This window comes from Coffea arabica, chromosome 9e (assembly GCF_036785885.1).
Source record: "Coffea arabica cultivar ET-39 chromosome 9e, Coffea Arabica ET-39 HiFi, whole genome shotgun sequence".
Lineage (NCBI taxonomy): Eukaryota > Viridiplantae > Streptophyta > Magnoliopsida > Gentianales > Rubiaceae > Coffea > Coffea arabica.
In genome coordinates, this window is record NC_092327.1 from 40,631,274 (window position 1) to 40,648,802 (window position 17,529).

The 17,529-nt window shown below is 43.0% G+C and overlaps 2 protein-coding genes across 2 annotated transcripts; one reads left to right on the forward strand and one right to left on the reverse strand.

Annotated features, from left to right (window-relative positions):
* Positions 1-3,965: 3,965 nt before the first annotated feature.
* On the forward strand, positions 3,966-8,285 carry LOC113709662 (protein ALTERED PHOSPHATE STARVATION RESPONSE 1). Its single transcript, XM_027232484.2, has 4 exons — positions 3,966-5,575; positions 6,383-6,603; positions 6,691-6,914; positions 7,010-8,285. The coding sequence occupies exons 1-4, from the start codon at positions 4,699-4,701 to the stop codon at positions 7,845-7,847; spliced, it is 2,160 nt and encodes a 719-aa protein (XP_027088285.1). The 5' UTR covers positions 3,966-4,698; the 3' UTR covers positions 7,848-8,285.
* Positions 8,286-14,439: 6,154 nt separating this feature from the next.
* On the reverse strand, positions 14,440-15,768 carry LOC140014726 (uncharacterized). Its single transcript, XM_072065834.1, has 3 exons — positions 15,575-15,768; positions 15,311-15,476; positions 14,440-15,180 (listed from the first exon to the last, which is right to left on the reverse strand). Exons 1-3 carry the CDS (start codon positions 15,766-15,768, stop codon positions 14,440-14,442), a joined length of 1,101 nt encoding a protein of 366 aa, XP_071921935.1.
* Positions 15,769-17,529: the final 1,761 nt, after the last annotated feature.

Genomic DNA, 17,529 nt, shown 5'->3' on the forward strand with positions numbered 1-17,529 from the left:
CAATAGAAAAAATATTTAAATATTTTCGATCCAAGTAGACCGACCTTTTATTTTAATTATAACTTTGCAAACAGGGAGTGCTCATTGCCTAATAAAAAAAAAAATAGCGACTATTAATGCAATGAAAGGTAGGAAAAATTTTTGTGTACTTCACAGTACACATGGTGAAATAATCAAGAAAACCATTAAAAAACAAGAAAGTTTCAACATTAATTCCTTAATATTTTTACATCATCATAATCCGGGATTACTCTTATTTACATGATACGCCATTTAAGTAAATAACCGTTTAAAAATATGCCGTACCAATATCCATTCATTCGTTTCTCACATTAAAATGGTCACTTTATCCTAGTTTTCACACGAGGAGTCTAAAGATGAAAGGTAGGATGCCCCCATTGACACCTCGGAGATTTTAATGATTCTAGACGTGCAGGTACAACACGAGTACGTACCTTTTTTTTTTTTTAAGTCCTGTTCTATTATAAGAGGGGAAGAAAGGGGAATCTGATTCTATTTCAAAGGCTAATTCCTTAAAATATACGTATAAAAAAAAATTATCCGTCAAATGCATGTCTGACTGAGGTGCTTTCTTATTCTATACGGGCCGTGCTGACTCAGCACGGCCGAATCACAAAAAAATCTACCCGATCAACATCCAATGTGGGCTGAGCATTTGTGTCAGCGGACGTGCTGACTGGGCACGTCTCGCTGTTCTCGCTTTCTCTGTCTCATGTATAGCATAGCAGCTCCTCCTCCTGCTTGCATTCGTTCCTTCAGTTTGGCTTCGGATTCGGTGAAAGCAGCCACTGCTTGGCTTCGTTCCTTCTGTCAGGTGCGGAGTCGTTGAAAGCAGCCCGTGGTTAGTCAGTTTTGCTGGAGACAGAGACGATGAAGGCTTGAAAAAATTTGTTGGCCGAAACTTTATTTAATAGGGTGGTAGTAGTACAACTTCTGTTCGTTAATTTTGATAGGTTGCAGAAAGTATACTCAGGCAGCTCCATCAGGTTCATCTGTGCTTCGTCACCTTGATTAGTTAATTTTTAAAAAATTGAGATTGAATGGTGGATAATAATATTAATTTGTATTATGTTAATTAAACATGTTAAGTAATTATGTTCATTATTTATATTATGTTAATTAAACATGTTAAGTAATTATGTTAATTATTTATATTATGTTAATTAAACATGTTAAATAATTATGTTAAATATTTATATTATGTTAATTAAACATGTTAAATAATTATGGTAATTATTTATATTATGTTAATTATTTATGTATTTACATGTTATATTATACTGTCATAAAATGACATTAATTAAACTTGTTTTCTGCATTGTGTGTTGTTGTTATAGTTTATTAATTAATAGTTAATGTAAGGTGTGATAATTTATTTATAATTTTACAATATTGAAGTGTTAAAAAAGAGTTAACTAGTGTATATAGTGATACAATGTTGTCGACTACGACTTATTGTTTAATCGTATAATTTTTGGCGAATTACTATGTAATATAATTCATATAGGAATACTAGAAATATCTAATTAAAATTATTGCTTTTTACATGCATAAAATATATTAATTAACTAAACATAAGAAATTTTTGGATTGCATAAAAAAATGAAGTAATCTGCAAATATTAATAAAAAAAATTTTGGATTGATATTGATGTAGATGAATAATTCATGTACGTAATAGGACTTTTGTAAGATATCATATATGCTGCGTGCAAGGTAAAAATATAGTTAAAATAATTATCCAAAATATAGTTAAAAATGTAGTTAAAATATAGTAAAAATATAGATGCAAAAATGTTGTCTCGAAAAAATAATTATCTGAATTGGTTGTATTATTATGTATGCCAATCACAATCACAAAGCGATTATAATAATTAATTCCTGTTTATTAGAATACATGAATCGTTCGTTAATTAACAACTATTATGCATTTAATAATAATTTAATAATAATACATGTGGAAAAGGCATCTAGGGACATGAATCATGAGGTTAGGTTAATGTATTTATTTTAAATATTAATGAAATGAAGTATATTTAGGATTATGATTAAAATTTAGTTTAATCAGGTTAATTTGAAAATTAAAGTACCAAATTTTAAAGTACCAAATTAAAGTACCCTAACTCTAAAAATCCTAAAGCCTAAAACTTTTTTTTTTTTAAATGTTGTGCGAGAGACCTTTGTGTCAGCACACCTGACACAATCCTAAACCTGTTTGTGTCAGGTGCGGACGTGCCCAGTCAGCACGTCCGCTGACACAAATGCTCAGCCCAAATTGGATGTTGACCGGGTAGATTTTTTTGTGATTCGGCCGTGCTGAGTATAGAATAAGAAAGCCCTTCAGTCAGACGTGCATTTGACGGATAATTTTTTTTTATGCGTATATTTTAAGGAATTAGCCTATTTCAAAGGCAACTAATATTAATGAGATTAGTTTGGATTCTATTTTTTGTTGCAGAACTGTCTGCTGACCTATCAAGTTGCGATAAAATTTATAATATTGATATAGAAATAGAACTCTTTGTTAGGGAGAAATAGTTAATTTTGAGATAGAAATCAAATTCTCTGTTAGGGAGCAACAGTTCGAGAGAACTCATTGAAAAATTTAATATGTAAGTCAGGAACTCAACTTTGATATAAAAAGTTAAATTATTAGGTTTCGGATCCTTATATATATATCAACCGTTCTTTCTCTATCTCTCGAATTAATACGAAACATCTGTTTGGATTGTAAGTTATTTGGGATTATTTGAGATATTTTTACTGTAGCACTTTTTGTGATGTGATGTATGTGAGATAAAAAGATATTGGGAAGATAAAAAGGTGTATTGGAAATTGTAAAGATGATGTAAGCAAATAAAATTGGGGAAATATGAAGCAATCCAAACAAACGCGCAAGGTTAAAATGCTGGACCCATTGTTCGTTCCTAAGCACGCATCTAAATGTCTTGCTACTTGGCAACAATTGAGTTTCCAAGTTGTCAGTAATAAGCAGCTAATGATCTCAAAAAAAGAATAGATAAAAAAAAGGGCAGCTAATGCGGATTTCAATTCATAAAAATTGAAAAGATTATTGTTCTCTCCCTTTATATAACTCACTCTGAATCTGGTCAGTTCATTCTACAATTAGCCCCACCAACAAAGGACAAACTGACAATCAGGAACAAACAAACAACCATTACACCCCCATAATTGCAAGATTAGCCACTAGATTACAAGTTTCCAGACACTTAAAGTGCCCCCAAAAGGAAAAAAAAAAGATTAAGTTGTCGTACTAGTAATTCCTAAACTAAAGCCCCACCACACCATCTTTCTCAACTCTCAAGTCTTTAGTGAGTGAAAAGACATTACCACCCTTTTACCAGCATTAAACCATGTTTGACTCCTCTTTTCTCTCACACTCGCACTCATCAGCCTATCTGTCTCCCTCTAAAAATCTCTGCTAAATTTTGGCAGTTACCTTTTATATTTTTCTCTCGTCAATCAAAAAAATAAAATAAAATTAGCACCAATCGCTCGGGTTGTACAGCTACAAACTACGGCATTGTTGTTTTTTTTTTGTCAAATAAACTAGGCATTGTTTGGTAAGCAAATTTTTGGTTAAATTTATCTGTTATAAAATTTTTAATAACTTTAATTATAATAATTATAATAATTTTTTAAAATATTAAAAAATTTATAAATTTTAAATTTTGTTATAATTTTTATAATAATTTATAATTATCTGTTATAAATTTTTTAATAACTTTAATTATAATAATTTTAATATTTTTTTAAAATATTAAAAAATTTATAAATTTTAAATTTTGTTATAATTTTTATAATAATTTATAATTAAATTTTAGACAAACAACCAAAAAATTCACTCACAAACGGGCCTACGACTACAACAACAACCAGGAGAAGTACAACACCACCAATAACAAACATTTTGCTAGACACAAGAATCACCATCATCTCTACTTCCTCGAGCCCCAAGCCCCCCTCAACCTTCCTACCTTCTCCCTTGATTCTCTCTCTATTTTTTTCTCTTTCTCAAGTGTTTGTAACCAATTAGATTACTTTTTATTACCAGAAAATTCCCAGTGTCTAAGCCTTCATCTATAATAGTACTAGGAACTTCTTCAACAGTATCCCTTTGTTTATCATAATTTTTTACCTGCAGAACAAAAGTTGAAAAGAGAAGATGAAATTGGTAGTAAAAGAAAATATCCCCTCCATCCCTTCCTGTTTGTTGTGACTAGCGACAGGTCCCTCTCTTTCTCTGACTGTGCGACCACCTCCTTTTTTTTTTTTTGCAGAATCTCTGTTTTTGTGCGTGTCTGTGTGTGATATGTAATGCATGTGTGTGTGTGTGACTAGTGACCAGTGACCGCCTTCCTTGTTTACAGAAGAAAAAACCCAACTTTTTTCCCCTTCGTCTCCCAGGTCTGAAATGGCTCAATGTGGGCTGATCTGCGACCATGTTCAAGAACCTATTTTTTTGGCCGGAACCATCTTTCGACTTCCAGATGGAAAGTGGGCTGGTCTAAACCTTCCCTAAAAGGCAACCTTTTTTCCCTTTATTTCGCTGAAAATCCAAAGTTTTTCGACCCACATTGCTCCAAGACTCCACCTTTTCTTTACCGTCTTTTAGATATACGCATTTCCCCAATATTTTCTCGTAAACAGGAGAGAAATGGGGTGTGTGGCTTCCAGGTTAGAAGAGGAAGAGGAAGTAGTGTCCATATGCAGAGATAGAAAGCACCAGCTGAAGTTGGCTGTAGAGAGAAGATATGCTCTGGCAGATGCACATTATAGATACTGTCAAGCACTCTATGGTGTCTCAGCAGCTATTAGGCTCTTTGTTGCTCGCCATTCTTCTCCTGCTTCTCCATTTATGATCACTTTTCCACCTCCCACTCCACCTTCTCCTCCCCCAGAAAATGTGGTCTCCAACCCCCTGTTCCTTCAGCAAACACCATCGGAACCAACCAAGGAAGCTCTTACCTGTGAGTCCTGTGAGTCTTCAACTGCATCAGACTCTTCAGAGGAGGAAAGAGAAGAAAGAGTGGTGAAAGAAGAACCGCCCTCTTGTGGGTATTTTTACATGGAAATGCCTCAATCAATGCCCTCTCCACATAGAGATTTTGGTTGGGATTTTTTTAACCCTTTTACTAGCGTTAGGCCAGAGATAATAAATGGGTATAATCGGATATCTGAGGAGGATTTGAGGGTTGTTAGGGAGCGAGAAGGAATTCCCGAATTGGAAGAAGAAGGGGAAAGATTTGAGGAAGAAAGTAATGCAGTAGTGGTAGAAGAGAAATTGGGTGGGCGGCATCATGAGGAAAGCAGCAGGGTTGAGGTTACCAAGGCAGTGAATGATAGTACTGTGAGCCAGGTGGAGCAAAAGGGCTTAACTGTCATTGACACGCCTGTGAGAGGGAGAGAGTTGTTGGAAGCTCTTCAGGATATTGAAGACCATTTTATCAGAGCTTACGATTCTGGCAAGGAATTGTCTAGAATGTTAGAGGTCAATAGGGTCCAGCTGCAATCTAACTTGGAGGAGATAAAAGGTATAAACTTTTTCTTCCGTCCTTCTTTTCAACCAACTAAATTATAGACGCATGTGTCCTGTGTGCTCTTTTCGATTGTAATGATGTGTTAGCCGTCAACTTTCGTTTACTTGGTTAACATACTACAAGTATATCATTACATTTTTCTTGAATCATTAATTTTTGCTTCAGAGACTTGGAGATGATGAGGTGGTATGACCTCCAAGTCCTAATGTGCTGCTGTAAATTTTTTCTCGCTTACCTTGGAAAGTTACTTTTGGCTTCAGAGTGCTTTAGTCGTGTTTATCACTACGTATTGTTCTTTCTGTATGTCTGGTGGGGCTCTACATTGTCCCCCTTTAAGTAAGAATGTGTAGCATGCTTCTGTTAACATTTACAAATACCTGCATCACCTTTGCGCCTTTTTATTTTGACAGCAAAAGAACTTGTAATAGTTCATAGTGAGATTGTTATGGGGCACATTCACTCTCTTCTATCGCAACCCAGTATAGATTGCATGTCTTTTGCAAGTTTCATCCTTGTTACGGAAATGTACTTTAAAAGATAAATAACAATGAAAGATAAATAACCCAGGGAGATTGTTACAGAAATGGCCTTTACTTGCCATGGAAATGGCAATTAATTTCAGATGTTGGAGTACTGAATTCTTTTCTGATAAGGCTGAGTTCATGTATGGCATGATGAGTTTTCTTTTTCGGTTTTTTTTTTGGCATTTTTTTCATTCATTTCTGATTTGCATATTTAAAGATTGCAAGTTTTACTTCCAGTTGCCAATGATGCAATTGATTCATTTCTTGTGTGGATCAGAGAACTCAACAAAAATGATCCAGGCTATAACTTGGCGATCCACTACTTCTCGTTCTTCATCATGTAAGAGTCTTGTAGCGTCGAGTTCCAAAAACTGTTTGACATGGACTGAATTCAAGAATGATCTTTTTGATGATTATGGAGGAATGGATTCTGGAAGCCATTCACTGACATTGGGAAGGATATATGCTTGGGAGAAGAAGCTCTATGAAGAAGTTAAGGTAGATGATCTAGTTCTTGCCATAACTTTCGTCCTTATTCTCTTCCCATTTAGGTTAGCATTTGACCTGAAATTTGTTTGCCCTCAGGCTGGGGACAACACTAGGAAACTATATGAGAGGAAATGCAATCAACTAAGAAACCAAGATGCCAGAGGAGTTGAAGGGGCCACTGTAGATAAAACAAGAGCAGCAGTGAAAGATTTTTATAGCAGGATCCTTGTTGCAATTCGAAGTGCTGAAACCATATCCCAAAGAATTGAGAAACTCAGGGACGAGGAGCTCCAGCCCCAAATTATGGAACTGCTTCAAGGGTAAGGAGGTATTCTGGAGTGAAAGAAGGAAGATTACCTGATACGCTTACTAATATTGTCACCTGGTTTGCTGAAAGTGTTTTACTTTGCTGCAGCATGATGAGGTGCTGGAAAACCATGTTGGAATCCCATGAAATCCAGAATAAGATCATGTTTGAAGTGAAAACTTTCAAATGTCCTACATTTGGAAAGTTCTGCAATGATTCTCACCGGCTTTCAACTCTGCAGCTTGGTGCTGAGCTTCGGAATTGGCGGACATGCTTTACCGAATATGTTGCATCCCAGAAGGCATACGTTGAAGCACTGCATGACTGGATTTCAAAGTTTGTTGTCCCTGAAGTTGAATTCTATTCGAGAAGCAGAATTTCTGCTCCACCATGTCGAGAAAATGGACCACCTCTTCTCACCATTTGCCGTGATTGGTTAGCTTCCCTGGACAAATTGCCTGACAAGGATGTTGGCTCTGCCTTAAGAAGCTGTGAAAAGGATATTAGAGCTCTGTGGGTTCAGCAGGGAGAGGAACAGCAACAGAAAAGGAAAGTTGATAGCCTGTCTAAAGAACTAGATAGAAAGATTCTTGTGTTTCAGAAGGCTGAGAATAAATTTCATGAATTAAAGTTAACAGATCATAAATTGGATCTGGAGAGTGATCGTGGAGCTGAGTACTTTAAAGAGAGGAAGGATTTATTGGACAACTTCAGGGAAAAAGTTGACATGGAAAAGGAAAACCACCAGAACTGCATGCAAGAAACTCAAAGGATAACGTTGAATGGATTTCAGACAGGTTTTGGCAGAGTGTTCGAGTCTATGACCGAGTTTTCCAAGTTTACATTGAAAATGTTTAATGATCTATCAAGCAGCAGTCACGATGCTGAGAAATTCAGCAGCGCGTCGTATTCCGAAGGCTCCCAACTTGAAGATGGCAAAAGGTGACCTCGCAAAATGAAGTGGAGATGCTGTGACTGATATGGCTCGGGCTTTCTTCTTATTCTTTTTCCCCGTTCCTTTCATTTTGAATTCTTTTAGGCTGAACGCCCGATTGAAGGGTATTGTACACTGGGAATGCGTCTAAGCAGCTCGCTGAGATGCTCTTAGTTGTGTTTGTACTTGGAAGTAGGGGGCACTGGGAGTTTCCCTCCTGCCTTGTAGATGTTCTGTTGCCAAAGTTTGTAGCCTATTTCCTCATTCTCACATCTCTATGGGCGAAAAATCCATGTAAGCTGGGAGATTGGGTGGGCAGCCCATGTGTCTACATGTTCCCGCAACTTTGGAGGACTGGAGTATGTGGTCGAATTTGTAAAATAGTCTCATTTTACAAAGGGTAAGAAGATGGTTAAGAATTGAATATATCCCCATATTAGTTATAGTTTACTTTTGATATTCATAGGTATTCCGAGCTGTGTCCTGGGAATGGTACCTACGTACGATGCAAGAATAGGAGGTGCAGTATAGCAAGTATATAGACTTAGACTAAACTAAAGGGGTGCTCTGACATCTCTTTTAGAACTTTTTCATTGCAGGTGGGATTCGAATCTTCGACTTACAGTTTAAAGAGAGATTTAGTCCATTTTTTATAGTTACTGAGTTTTGGTTCAGTGGTTTGGTCACCAGTATTGACTATAGGAGCACTATTATTTGACGATTGTAATAACATGTATGGGTCATGGTTTAGAGACGTTTATTTCATGTGAGGCCCTGATGAAATCTAGAGAAAGCGTTGGGATATTCAGTGCCATTATCAGTGTCAATCTCCATACGAGGATAAAGGAAATTTGAATTAAATCAAACCAATTAGAGTTATTAAAAAAATTAAAGAGCACGTGATAATTTATATAAACAAAAAATTTGGTATAAATATAGAAGTATTCTCAATTATCACGTGAGGTAAAGGAAATTTGAGTCAAATAGAACCAGTTTGAGTTATTAAAAAAAAAAATTAAAGAGCACATGACAATTAAAAAAAATAGGAAACTTGATATAAATATAGAAATGACATTGAGTTGGTACTGAAAAGTGACATAGAGAATTTCATGTGCTAAAGAAAGGTGTTATTGATGATTGCATCTCGTTATTTGGCTAGATTTTCGGCCCTAGATCTTAAAAGCACGAGGAGGCACGAATGTTACACTCCATATTTTTTTCCCTTTTAATGCAAACTATAAAATTTTATTGATGAAGCAATAAGATTATACCAAAAGTCAAGAAAACCTATTGAGAAACACACCACTAATTTCAATTGTCAAGAAAGTGATCACAAACAAAACTCAAGCAGTACCAAACAAAGAAAAGGGTAAACGGAGTCACAAAATTGAGTCTCAATCTGCCGTTGGTCTGAAGACCCCAGCCCAGCAACCACAGCTTAGATAGAGTCCAAGATAATAGCCACAAGTCTGTGGTCTGAGGATCCCAACCAGCAACAACGCCTCAAATAGAGTCCAAATCAAAATAGCAGCCACAATTGCCCGCTCCATGAACAGGAACTTGTTGGCACAAGGCAAGAGAATCTTAGATGGTTTTCGCAAAAAAATTTCCTGAAATATTCTCACGATATACTTTTCAATCATTTTTTTTTATCTCACATGCATCCTATTATATCATTTACTAATATATTTCAAAAAAGAAAAAACTGACACATTACATTGCAGTATATTTTTCTACAAATTATTTCAAAATAGTAGCAACTAAACTGAAAAGTAAACTCTGTAGAGGCAATTTGTGGCTAGATGGTGAACCGGGTCAATTACATCATGCCACGTGTCATTTTGTACCAAATGAACAGATTGGACGAGGAGTTACAGCTTCCCCTGTAAATATCCCCCAATGTCCACTCGGGACCCTTCCCGACTATGTTGTGTTCTGTAGGATCCGTCAAACACATGATACAGTAGGTCAGCTCTGTAGCATTTGGGCTATGTTAATTTTTAGTTGATTGTTAGTTTTTTGTTTTAAGTTTTTTATCTTTTGTTCTTGTGGTTACATATCCTGGCACAAAGTCTTACTTAATGAAGAGGTGAATTCTGACCGGTTGGAGTGAACCGTGAGCTGGTAGTGCTACAGCTAGAAAGGTCACGGCTGTCCTGGTCACCTGCTTAGGTTACGAGAGAGGCTGAATCCCCCGGTAGAACTCCGAAACTTAAGTCAGTTCGGGATTGGGAAAATAGTTTAATAGAAAAGAAAATCAGTGTATGGTTTTACCAGGAAATTGATCATCCCCTTTCTCAGTAGAAGCCTTGAGTATTTATAGAGGATGGAGAGGAAAGAGGGACTGCTGGCACGGGTCCCTAGAGAGCTGCCATGGGCAGAGCATCAAGTTGATGTGATGGGCTTCTGCAAAAAGGCGCGCCGGAACAGTTGTCAGAGTCAGGCGGCGCATGTCAGGGCAGCTTTATCAGAGGTGTCAGAAGTCAGGTCCCACAACTCCGGTGGTCAGGTCTCTATACTTTACTTCGGCCTTATGATAGAAGATCTTGGCCGAGGTGATAGCTGGGCCGAAGTCACGACCCGAGGGGACTGCTGAGGCGGGGGTTCCAGGAGTGCCACAGGGCGAAACCCCAGCACTATCGGAGCTGGAAATACCCTCCTCACTAAGCCCCCCAAGCCTTGGGAAGGGCGAGGTCGTTGCTTTCCGAGATAGCTACTTCCCGAGGCTGACAAGAGTGTAGGACATGGAATACAGTAAGGACACGTCATGACTGCACGGATGGGACTGGGAAGGAAGTGAAATGATGGCTGTCAGCTTTAATGTCAGATCCATGGATGGACGTGAAATCAACGGTCAGATGAACAGTTCTCTCATTAATGAGGAGAGAGGTCGTGCCCTCGAGAATGCCAAAGGTACCGCCTTTTCATCTTCTCCCTGTTAGCCTATAAATAGGAGTCCCTTTTTACCGTTTCACTCTTTACCAGAAATCAAAAATCACCTCAGAGTTTTGTTTCTCTGTCTTTTCACTTCGACAATCTCTTAAACCACATCTTCTGAGTAAGTTTACTTCTCCCTCTTTAGTAATGGCTAGGACAGCTCGTACCCATAAAGAGACCGTGAGGCCCGATTTCACCGAGGCAGAGAGGCCCGATCCTTCCGCGGAGAGAACCGCTTCTGAGGCCGGGAAAGGGGGAGCCGAAGCGTCTCATCAAGTCTAGACACCCCAGGGACAAAGCGAGGAAACCGAGGTCGAAGCGGAGGTCCTCTACAACGATGACCTCGGCAACGAAGTTCCTAGGGATGAGCGAGTGCAAGAACCAGCTACCCCTCCGAACTTGGCGGCGATTGACTACGGCCTAGTCCCTATGTTCAGCAGCGTGATGAATCGAGTCCTGATTGCCGAGCTGATCCGTCAGTACCCCTGGAGGAGGGATTACAGCATCTATCCTCCTCGACCGGACCAGTCAGCCGAGCTCCCTCCTCGGGGTAGAGTGGCCATATACCTCGACCAGTTGGAGGCCGGACTCAGAGTGCCGACCACGAGGTTTCTCCGGGACTGCCTGAGATATTGGGGAGTGAGAATCACTCAGCTCACCCCTAATGCGATTCGGGTCCTGCTCGGCTTCCAAATGTTGTGCCGACATCAGGAGATAACTGCCACAGTCAACCTCTTCCGCCGCTGCTACTCACTGAAGAACAGTGGGAGTGAAAAGGGATGGTACTACTTCTGGAACAAGGTCCCGAAGTTAGTGGTAGATGCACCCCCTTCCATCAAGGAATGGAAAAGGAACTTCATTTTTGTCCCGGCTGATGACTTCCCAAGAGGGTTCTGGTGGAGGCCTCCCACCTCGGTCAAAGAGACCTCTTCGGGCAAACTGGAGGAGGATAACTTCAAAAAGCTGACGGAGTCGGGACTCAGGATCAACTGCTGGGATTTTTCCGAGGTAGTTCTTGTTGACGGCGGAATCAGCCGAGCTCTCATCAGCCCAGATCGTCCGTCATTTTTTTCTAATAGGCTTGAAAAACATTGTACTTCTTCGCTCCTTACTCTGTTTTTCCTCTTTTGATTCTAACTAACTCTACCTTTGTGCTTCGCAGTGACGAAAGTTTCCGACCTGATCACCGCGGGGGCGTCTGGGGTAAATAAGAGGCCACCCAAGCGCAAGGACACGGCCGAACCGTCCACTCGACCGAAGAAGAAGACGACCCCGGTAACAACTACTACGGCCACTGCGAGCAGGAGATCTCCCGTGATAATCACCGGGGAAGGTTCCGCACTTCGGCCATTCCTGTCGGGGTGCCCATCAAAAGGATAACTATAGCTTCTCTACCTCGGTGCAGGGGAACAACGGCGTTTCCCGTAGTCCCCGTGACTGGGTCATCCCTTTTTAACCTTCACAACGTGCCTTCACAAGAAGTCGGGGAAGATAAAAGGCACTCCGGCGCGCAATGATGTCCGGAGTGGGAGATCAACGTGAACGATCGCTGCAAGAATCCCTTGGTCGCTCAGGAGCTCCTGGTCCATTCAGTTCTGTCCAGGGATAACACTTACGCCAGGATGCTCACTCCGGGCGAACTGATGCAGAGCGCCTCCGTCTCCTGGGTTTCCACCACGGCTTTCCTCGCCGAACTGACTCAGCGTTATACTAGACTGGTCGAAAACTATCAGCCCTCATCCGAGCTGGAGAAGAAGGTCGCCGAGCTGGAAGAAAAATTGAAGGCGACCGAGCAGGAACGTGATAAGGCCGAGGCTACCAAAAATTCCTTGACGACGGCCCTTGAAGAAGAAAAAGATAGGAGGGCCCAAGAGGAACAGTCAACCCAGGCGGCTATTGAGAAAGCGGGGACCTCTATACTGGAGGCTTTCAGGAAATCGGAGGGTTTTCTCAAGGACCTCGGCGAGCTCACACTGCCGAGTTTTATGTTCGGATACACCTCCGCAGTTCATGATGCGGCTCCCTTTCTCACTCCGGAACAGCTGGAGTCCCTTCACAACGAGGATAATTTTAACGATGATGCCAAGGAACTATTCGACCGCATGGCCGAGGGCATCCGGACCGGGAGGGACTTGGCCGATGTGAAGGAGGAGTTCAACAAATGGCTGTCTGAATTTGATCTGGATGGGGTTGAACTCCATGACGAAGACGACGGCACTGAGGGCGGAGGTGGAGGAGCCGAGGCGACCGGGGACAACCAGGAAACCGGGGTAGGGGGTGTGTAGGTGTTGAACTTATCGAGTCGTCCAGGTGACGGGTTCTTAGAATCATACCCGACCTCGGTACTATGTAACTTGTTTTTATCATTAATACAATGACTTTCAATTTTTTTCTTCTTTTTTATTCGATCTCGGCTATTTATTCGATCTCGGCTAATATGTACCCGTTCTGTCCCCTTATTTTTTCACTTAGAATATCATGAAATAATACTAAGGAAGAAATAACAGATGAGTCGAATAAATAATAGAGTACATACCCTTTAGGGGTGATACAATCTGAGGTTCTCAGCGTGCCAAGTTCGAGGCACCCGAGAACCATCCCGGTAAGCTAATTTACAATATCCGTTTTGGCTGGACTCGACAACACGGTAGGGTCCCTCCCACTTGGGGCTGAGTTTCCCCTGAGGTTTAGCTCGACTGACCGAATTCTTTCGGAGCACAAGGTCTCCCGGACTGAACCGTAGGTGTTTGACCCGGGCATTATAGTAGCCAATTAGGATATTTTTGTAAAGGGCAACTTTGGCCGCTGCCATATCACGCTTCTCTTCGGCGAGGTCGAGGTCAACTCGCCGCTCTTCTTCATTAACTTCGGCAGCATACGCGGCCATTCGCGAGTTGGGAGTAATGAACTCGGCTGGGACGACTGCTCCAGACCAATAAGTTAGAGAGAACGGGGTCTCCTGTGTTGCTGACCTCGGGGTAGTCCGGTAAGACCACAGCACGCTGGGGAGCTCCTCCATCCAGAATGCTCTGGCTCGATGCAATCTAGTTTTGAGGCCATGGAGGAGAGTGCGGTTGAAGTTTTCGGCCTGCCCATTGGCCTGGGGGTGTCCAACCGAGGTGAAATGCTGTTTGATCCCAAGATTTTTACACCATGCTTTGAAGGGGTTATCAGCGAACTGCCTCCCATTGTCCGAAATGACAACCCGGGGTAGGCCGAAGCGACAAACCACGCTCTTCCAGAAGAATTTTTGAACTGCTGATCCGGTGATACTTCTCAAAAGTTCGGTCTCAACCCATTTGGTGAAGTAATCTACCGCCACCACCGCGTATGCAAAATTGCCTGGGGCTTTGGGGAATGGGCCGATTATATCAGTCCCCCATTGTTCAAACGGCCATGGCGAGGTGATGGGGATCATGAGGTTGGTTGGCTGGTGGTGCTCAGGGGCATGGTGCTGGCAAGCAGGACAGCTAAGGACCATGATCTGGGCATCTACCCTCATGGTGGGCCAGAAATACCCTAACAACAGAGCTTTTTTTACGAACATCCTGTAGCCGACGTGAGCACCACAGAGTCCCTCGTGTATATCCTAGAGGACCCTTTGGCCCTCTTCTGGTGTAATACACCGCAGCCACGGGCCGAGGTAGGACCTCTTGTACAAGAGATTTTATCGAAGGGCATACCGAGCTGCTTTACGCTGAAGCTTTCTTGATTCAGCTCGATCATCGGGGAGTTCCTCCAGACTGAAAAATCGGATCAAGGGGCCCATCCAGGTGTCACCGGGGTAAACGGGGCACACGACTTCTTCTAAGTATCCCTGCTCAGCTAAGACTTCCACGAGAACTGACTTGTTCAAATCAGAGAACGAGGTGGAAGCGAGCCGAGAGAGGGCATCAGCTCGTTTGTTCTGCGACCGTGGTATCCTTTGGATTTCAAAAGACTCGAAGTGTGCGATCAACTGGTGGACCTTGGAGAGGTAGTGATGCATGACCTCTTCTCTGGCCTCATATTCACCCAGTATCTGGCACACGACGAGTTGGGAGTCGCTGTAGACCAAGATGTGCACGGCTCCGAGCTTACGGGCTAGCTGCAGGCCGGTGATGACAGCCTCATATTCGGCCTCATTGTTGGAAGCAGCGAAGTCGAATCTTAAGGCATATGAACACACGTCTCCCTGGGGGTCTTCGAGGAGCAAGCCCGCTCCACTACCCTCACTGTTAGACGAGCCATCCACATGCAGGATCCACCGCTGAGGTTCGACAGTAGCCGGGGTACTCTCATTCACCTCATCAAAAGTGAGCTCGGCTAGGAAGTTCGCAAGTGCCTGAGCCTTGATTGTTGTACGAGGTTCGTAAGACAAGTCGTACTCCCCCAGCTCGATGGCCCATTTAGTCAGTCGTCCGGAAGCCTATGGCCGTGATAAGACTTGTCTGAGGGGCTGGTCAGTTCTCAGACAGATGTGGTGAGCCAAGAAATAGGGCTTGAGCCTGCGAGCAGCGTGGATTAAGGCCAACACGAGCTTCTCTGCCTGGGTATACCTGGTTTCTGGACCCCGGAGGACTCGGCTGACATAATAGACTGGCATTTGTACAACCTCCTCCCTTATCAGCACTGCGCTTACTGCTTCGGCCGCGACAGACAGGAACAAAAACAACTTGTCCCCTGGCCGAGGCGAGGTGAGCGTTGGGATGTGGTGAATGTACTCTTTTAGTTGTTCAAAGGCCTGTTAACATTCTTCAGTCTAGGAGAAACTGTCAGCCTTCTTGAGAACCTTGAAAAAAGGTAACGCCTTGGAGACTGACTGCGACAGGAACCGGTTCAGGGCTGCCAACCGCCCTGTGAGCCTCTGCACCTCAAGGATGGACCGAGGTGGAGACATTTCCTGGATCGCTCTTACTTTATCTGGATTAGCCTCAATGCCTCGCCTTGAGACGAGGTAACCCAAAAATTTTCCCGAGGTGACCCCAAAGACACATTTCTTGGGGTTTAATATCATTCGGGTCTTCCGGAGGACCTCAAGGACCTTTTTCAGGTCAGAAAGGAAAATGGAGGTCGTCTGACTTTTAAGGAGAATGTCATCCACATAGGCTTCGCTATTTCGCCCGATCTGGGACTTGAAAGCTTAGTTGACCAAGCATTGATATGTGGCCCCGGTATTTTTCAGCCCGAAGGGCATGGTGGTGTAGCAGTAGGTGCCTTGGTCAGTGTAGAAGGTCGTCTTCTCCTGGTCCTCTGGACTCATTCCGATCTGGTGATACCCTTTAAAGGCATCAAGAAAACAGAGGACCTCAAAACCCTTTGCCGAGTCCACCAAAGTGTCGACCTTGGGCAATTGGTAACAGTCTTTGGGGCAGGCCTTATTGAGGTTGGTGAAGTCGACGCACATCCTCCAAGCTCCTGTGTCCTTCTTGACCATGACTGGGTTGGATAACCAGGTCGGATACTGGACCTCCCGGATTATCTTTGCGGGCAGGAGCTTGTCCACTTCTTCACCAACAGCTCGGCTACGCTCAGGGCCGAGGTGCCTCCTTTTTTGTTTGACCGGGCGTGCCTGGGGGTCAACGTTAAACTCGTGTAGCATGATGTGATGCGGGACTCCTTGGACCTCATCTGCGGCCCAAGCGAAGACGTCCCGGTATTCTCTGAGAAGATCCACCATTCCTTTCTTAACTGAGTCAGGCAAACAGATGCCGACGCGGATCGTTTAATCCGGATTCGTGGGGTCCAGGAGAATCTCCTCCACCTCATCTCCGATTTCCAGCCTCTGGAGCTTCGCCGTTTGCTGAGGATCGATGCAATCAATTGAAAGAATGTCCGACCTCTTTTCGGACCTTCTATTAGAAGTCGATGGGGAGGCCGCTTGTAAAGTGGCGAGTTAGCACTCCCGAACAGCGCAGACGTCGCTGCTTACCTCGGCGACCCCTACGGGGGTGGGAAACTTAAATCTCAAGTGGTATGTTGAGTATACCGCTCGCAAAGCGTTGAGCGTGGGTCGTCATAGGAGCATGTTGTACGGGGAGTCAGCCTTCACCATAACAAAATTGACAAGGATAGTTTGGCAACGGGGGTGACGACCCACGGTTACCGTCAGGGTCACCATCCCTTCGGGATGCACAACGTGTCCCCCGAATCCTACGAGAGAAGTTCTTACCGGGATCATGCGCTCCCTGGCCAACTTGAGGCTCTCAAACGTGCGGAGATACATGACGTCCACCGAACTTCCCGGGTCAATGTAGACCTTCTTCACAATGTAGTTGTTGGTGAGCACTTCAATCACCAAAGGCTCATGGCTGCTAGAGGCAGTTGGGACATGATCACTGGGTCTGTAGGAGATCACCCCGAATAGGCGAGAGCTTGACTCGGCCTGATCCGAATTGGCTTGCCTGTAGGTCCTCTTCCGGGAGTTCTGACTGTCGCCTCCCATCGGACCTCCGGCGATGGTGTTGATGACCCCAACTATATTTGACCTATATCCCAACCCCTGACCTGAAGATCCGTCTCCGGGAGGCCTTCTCGTCTCCCTAGGATCCTCAGGGGGCCTACAGCTGCTTCTTGATACCCGCCTCTCCTCTCAGCGTTGGTCACTCCGGCTTTCGCGTCGGGGTTCATTACGTTGGTGACCACCACCTCGGTGGATGAACTGCTTCAGGTGCCCCTGCCTGATGAGGTTCTCGATCTCTCTCTTGAGATCGTTGCAGTCCTCGATTTCATGCCCGATATCCCGGTGATACAGACAGTAGAGGTTCGAGTTCCTCTT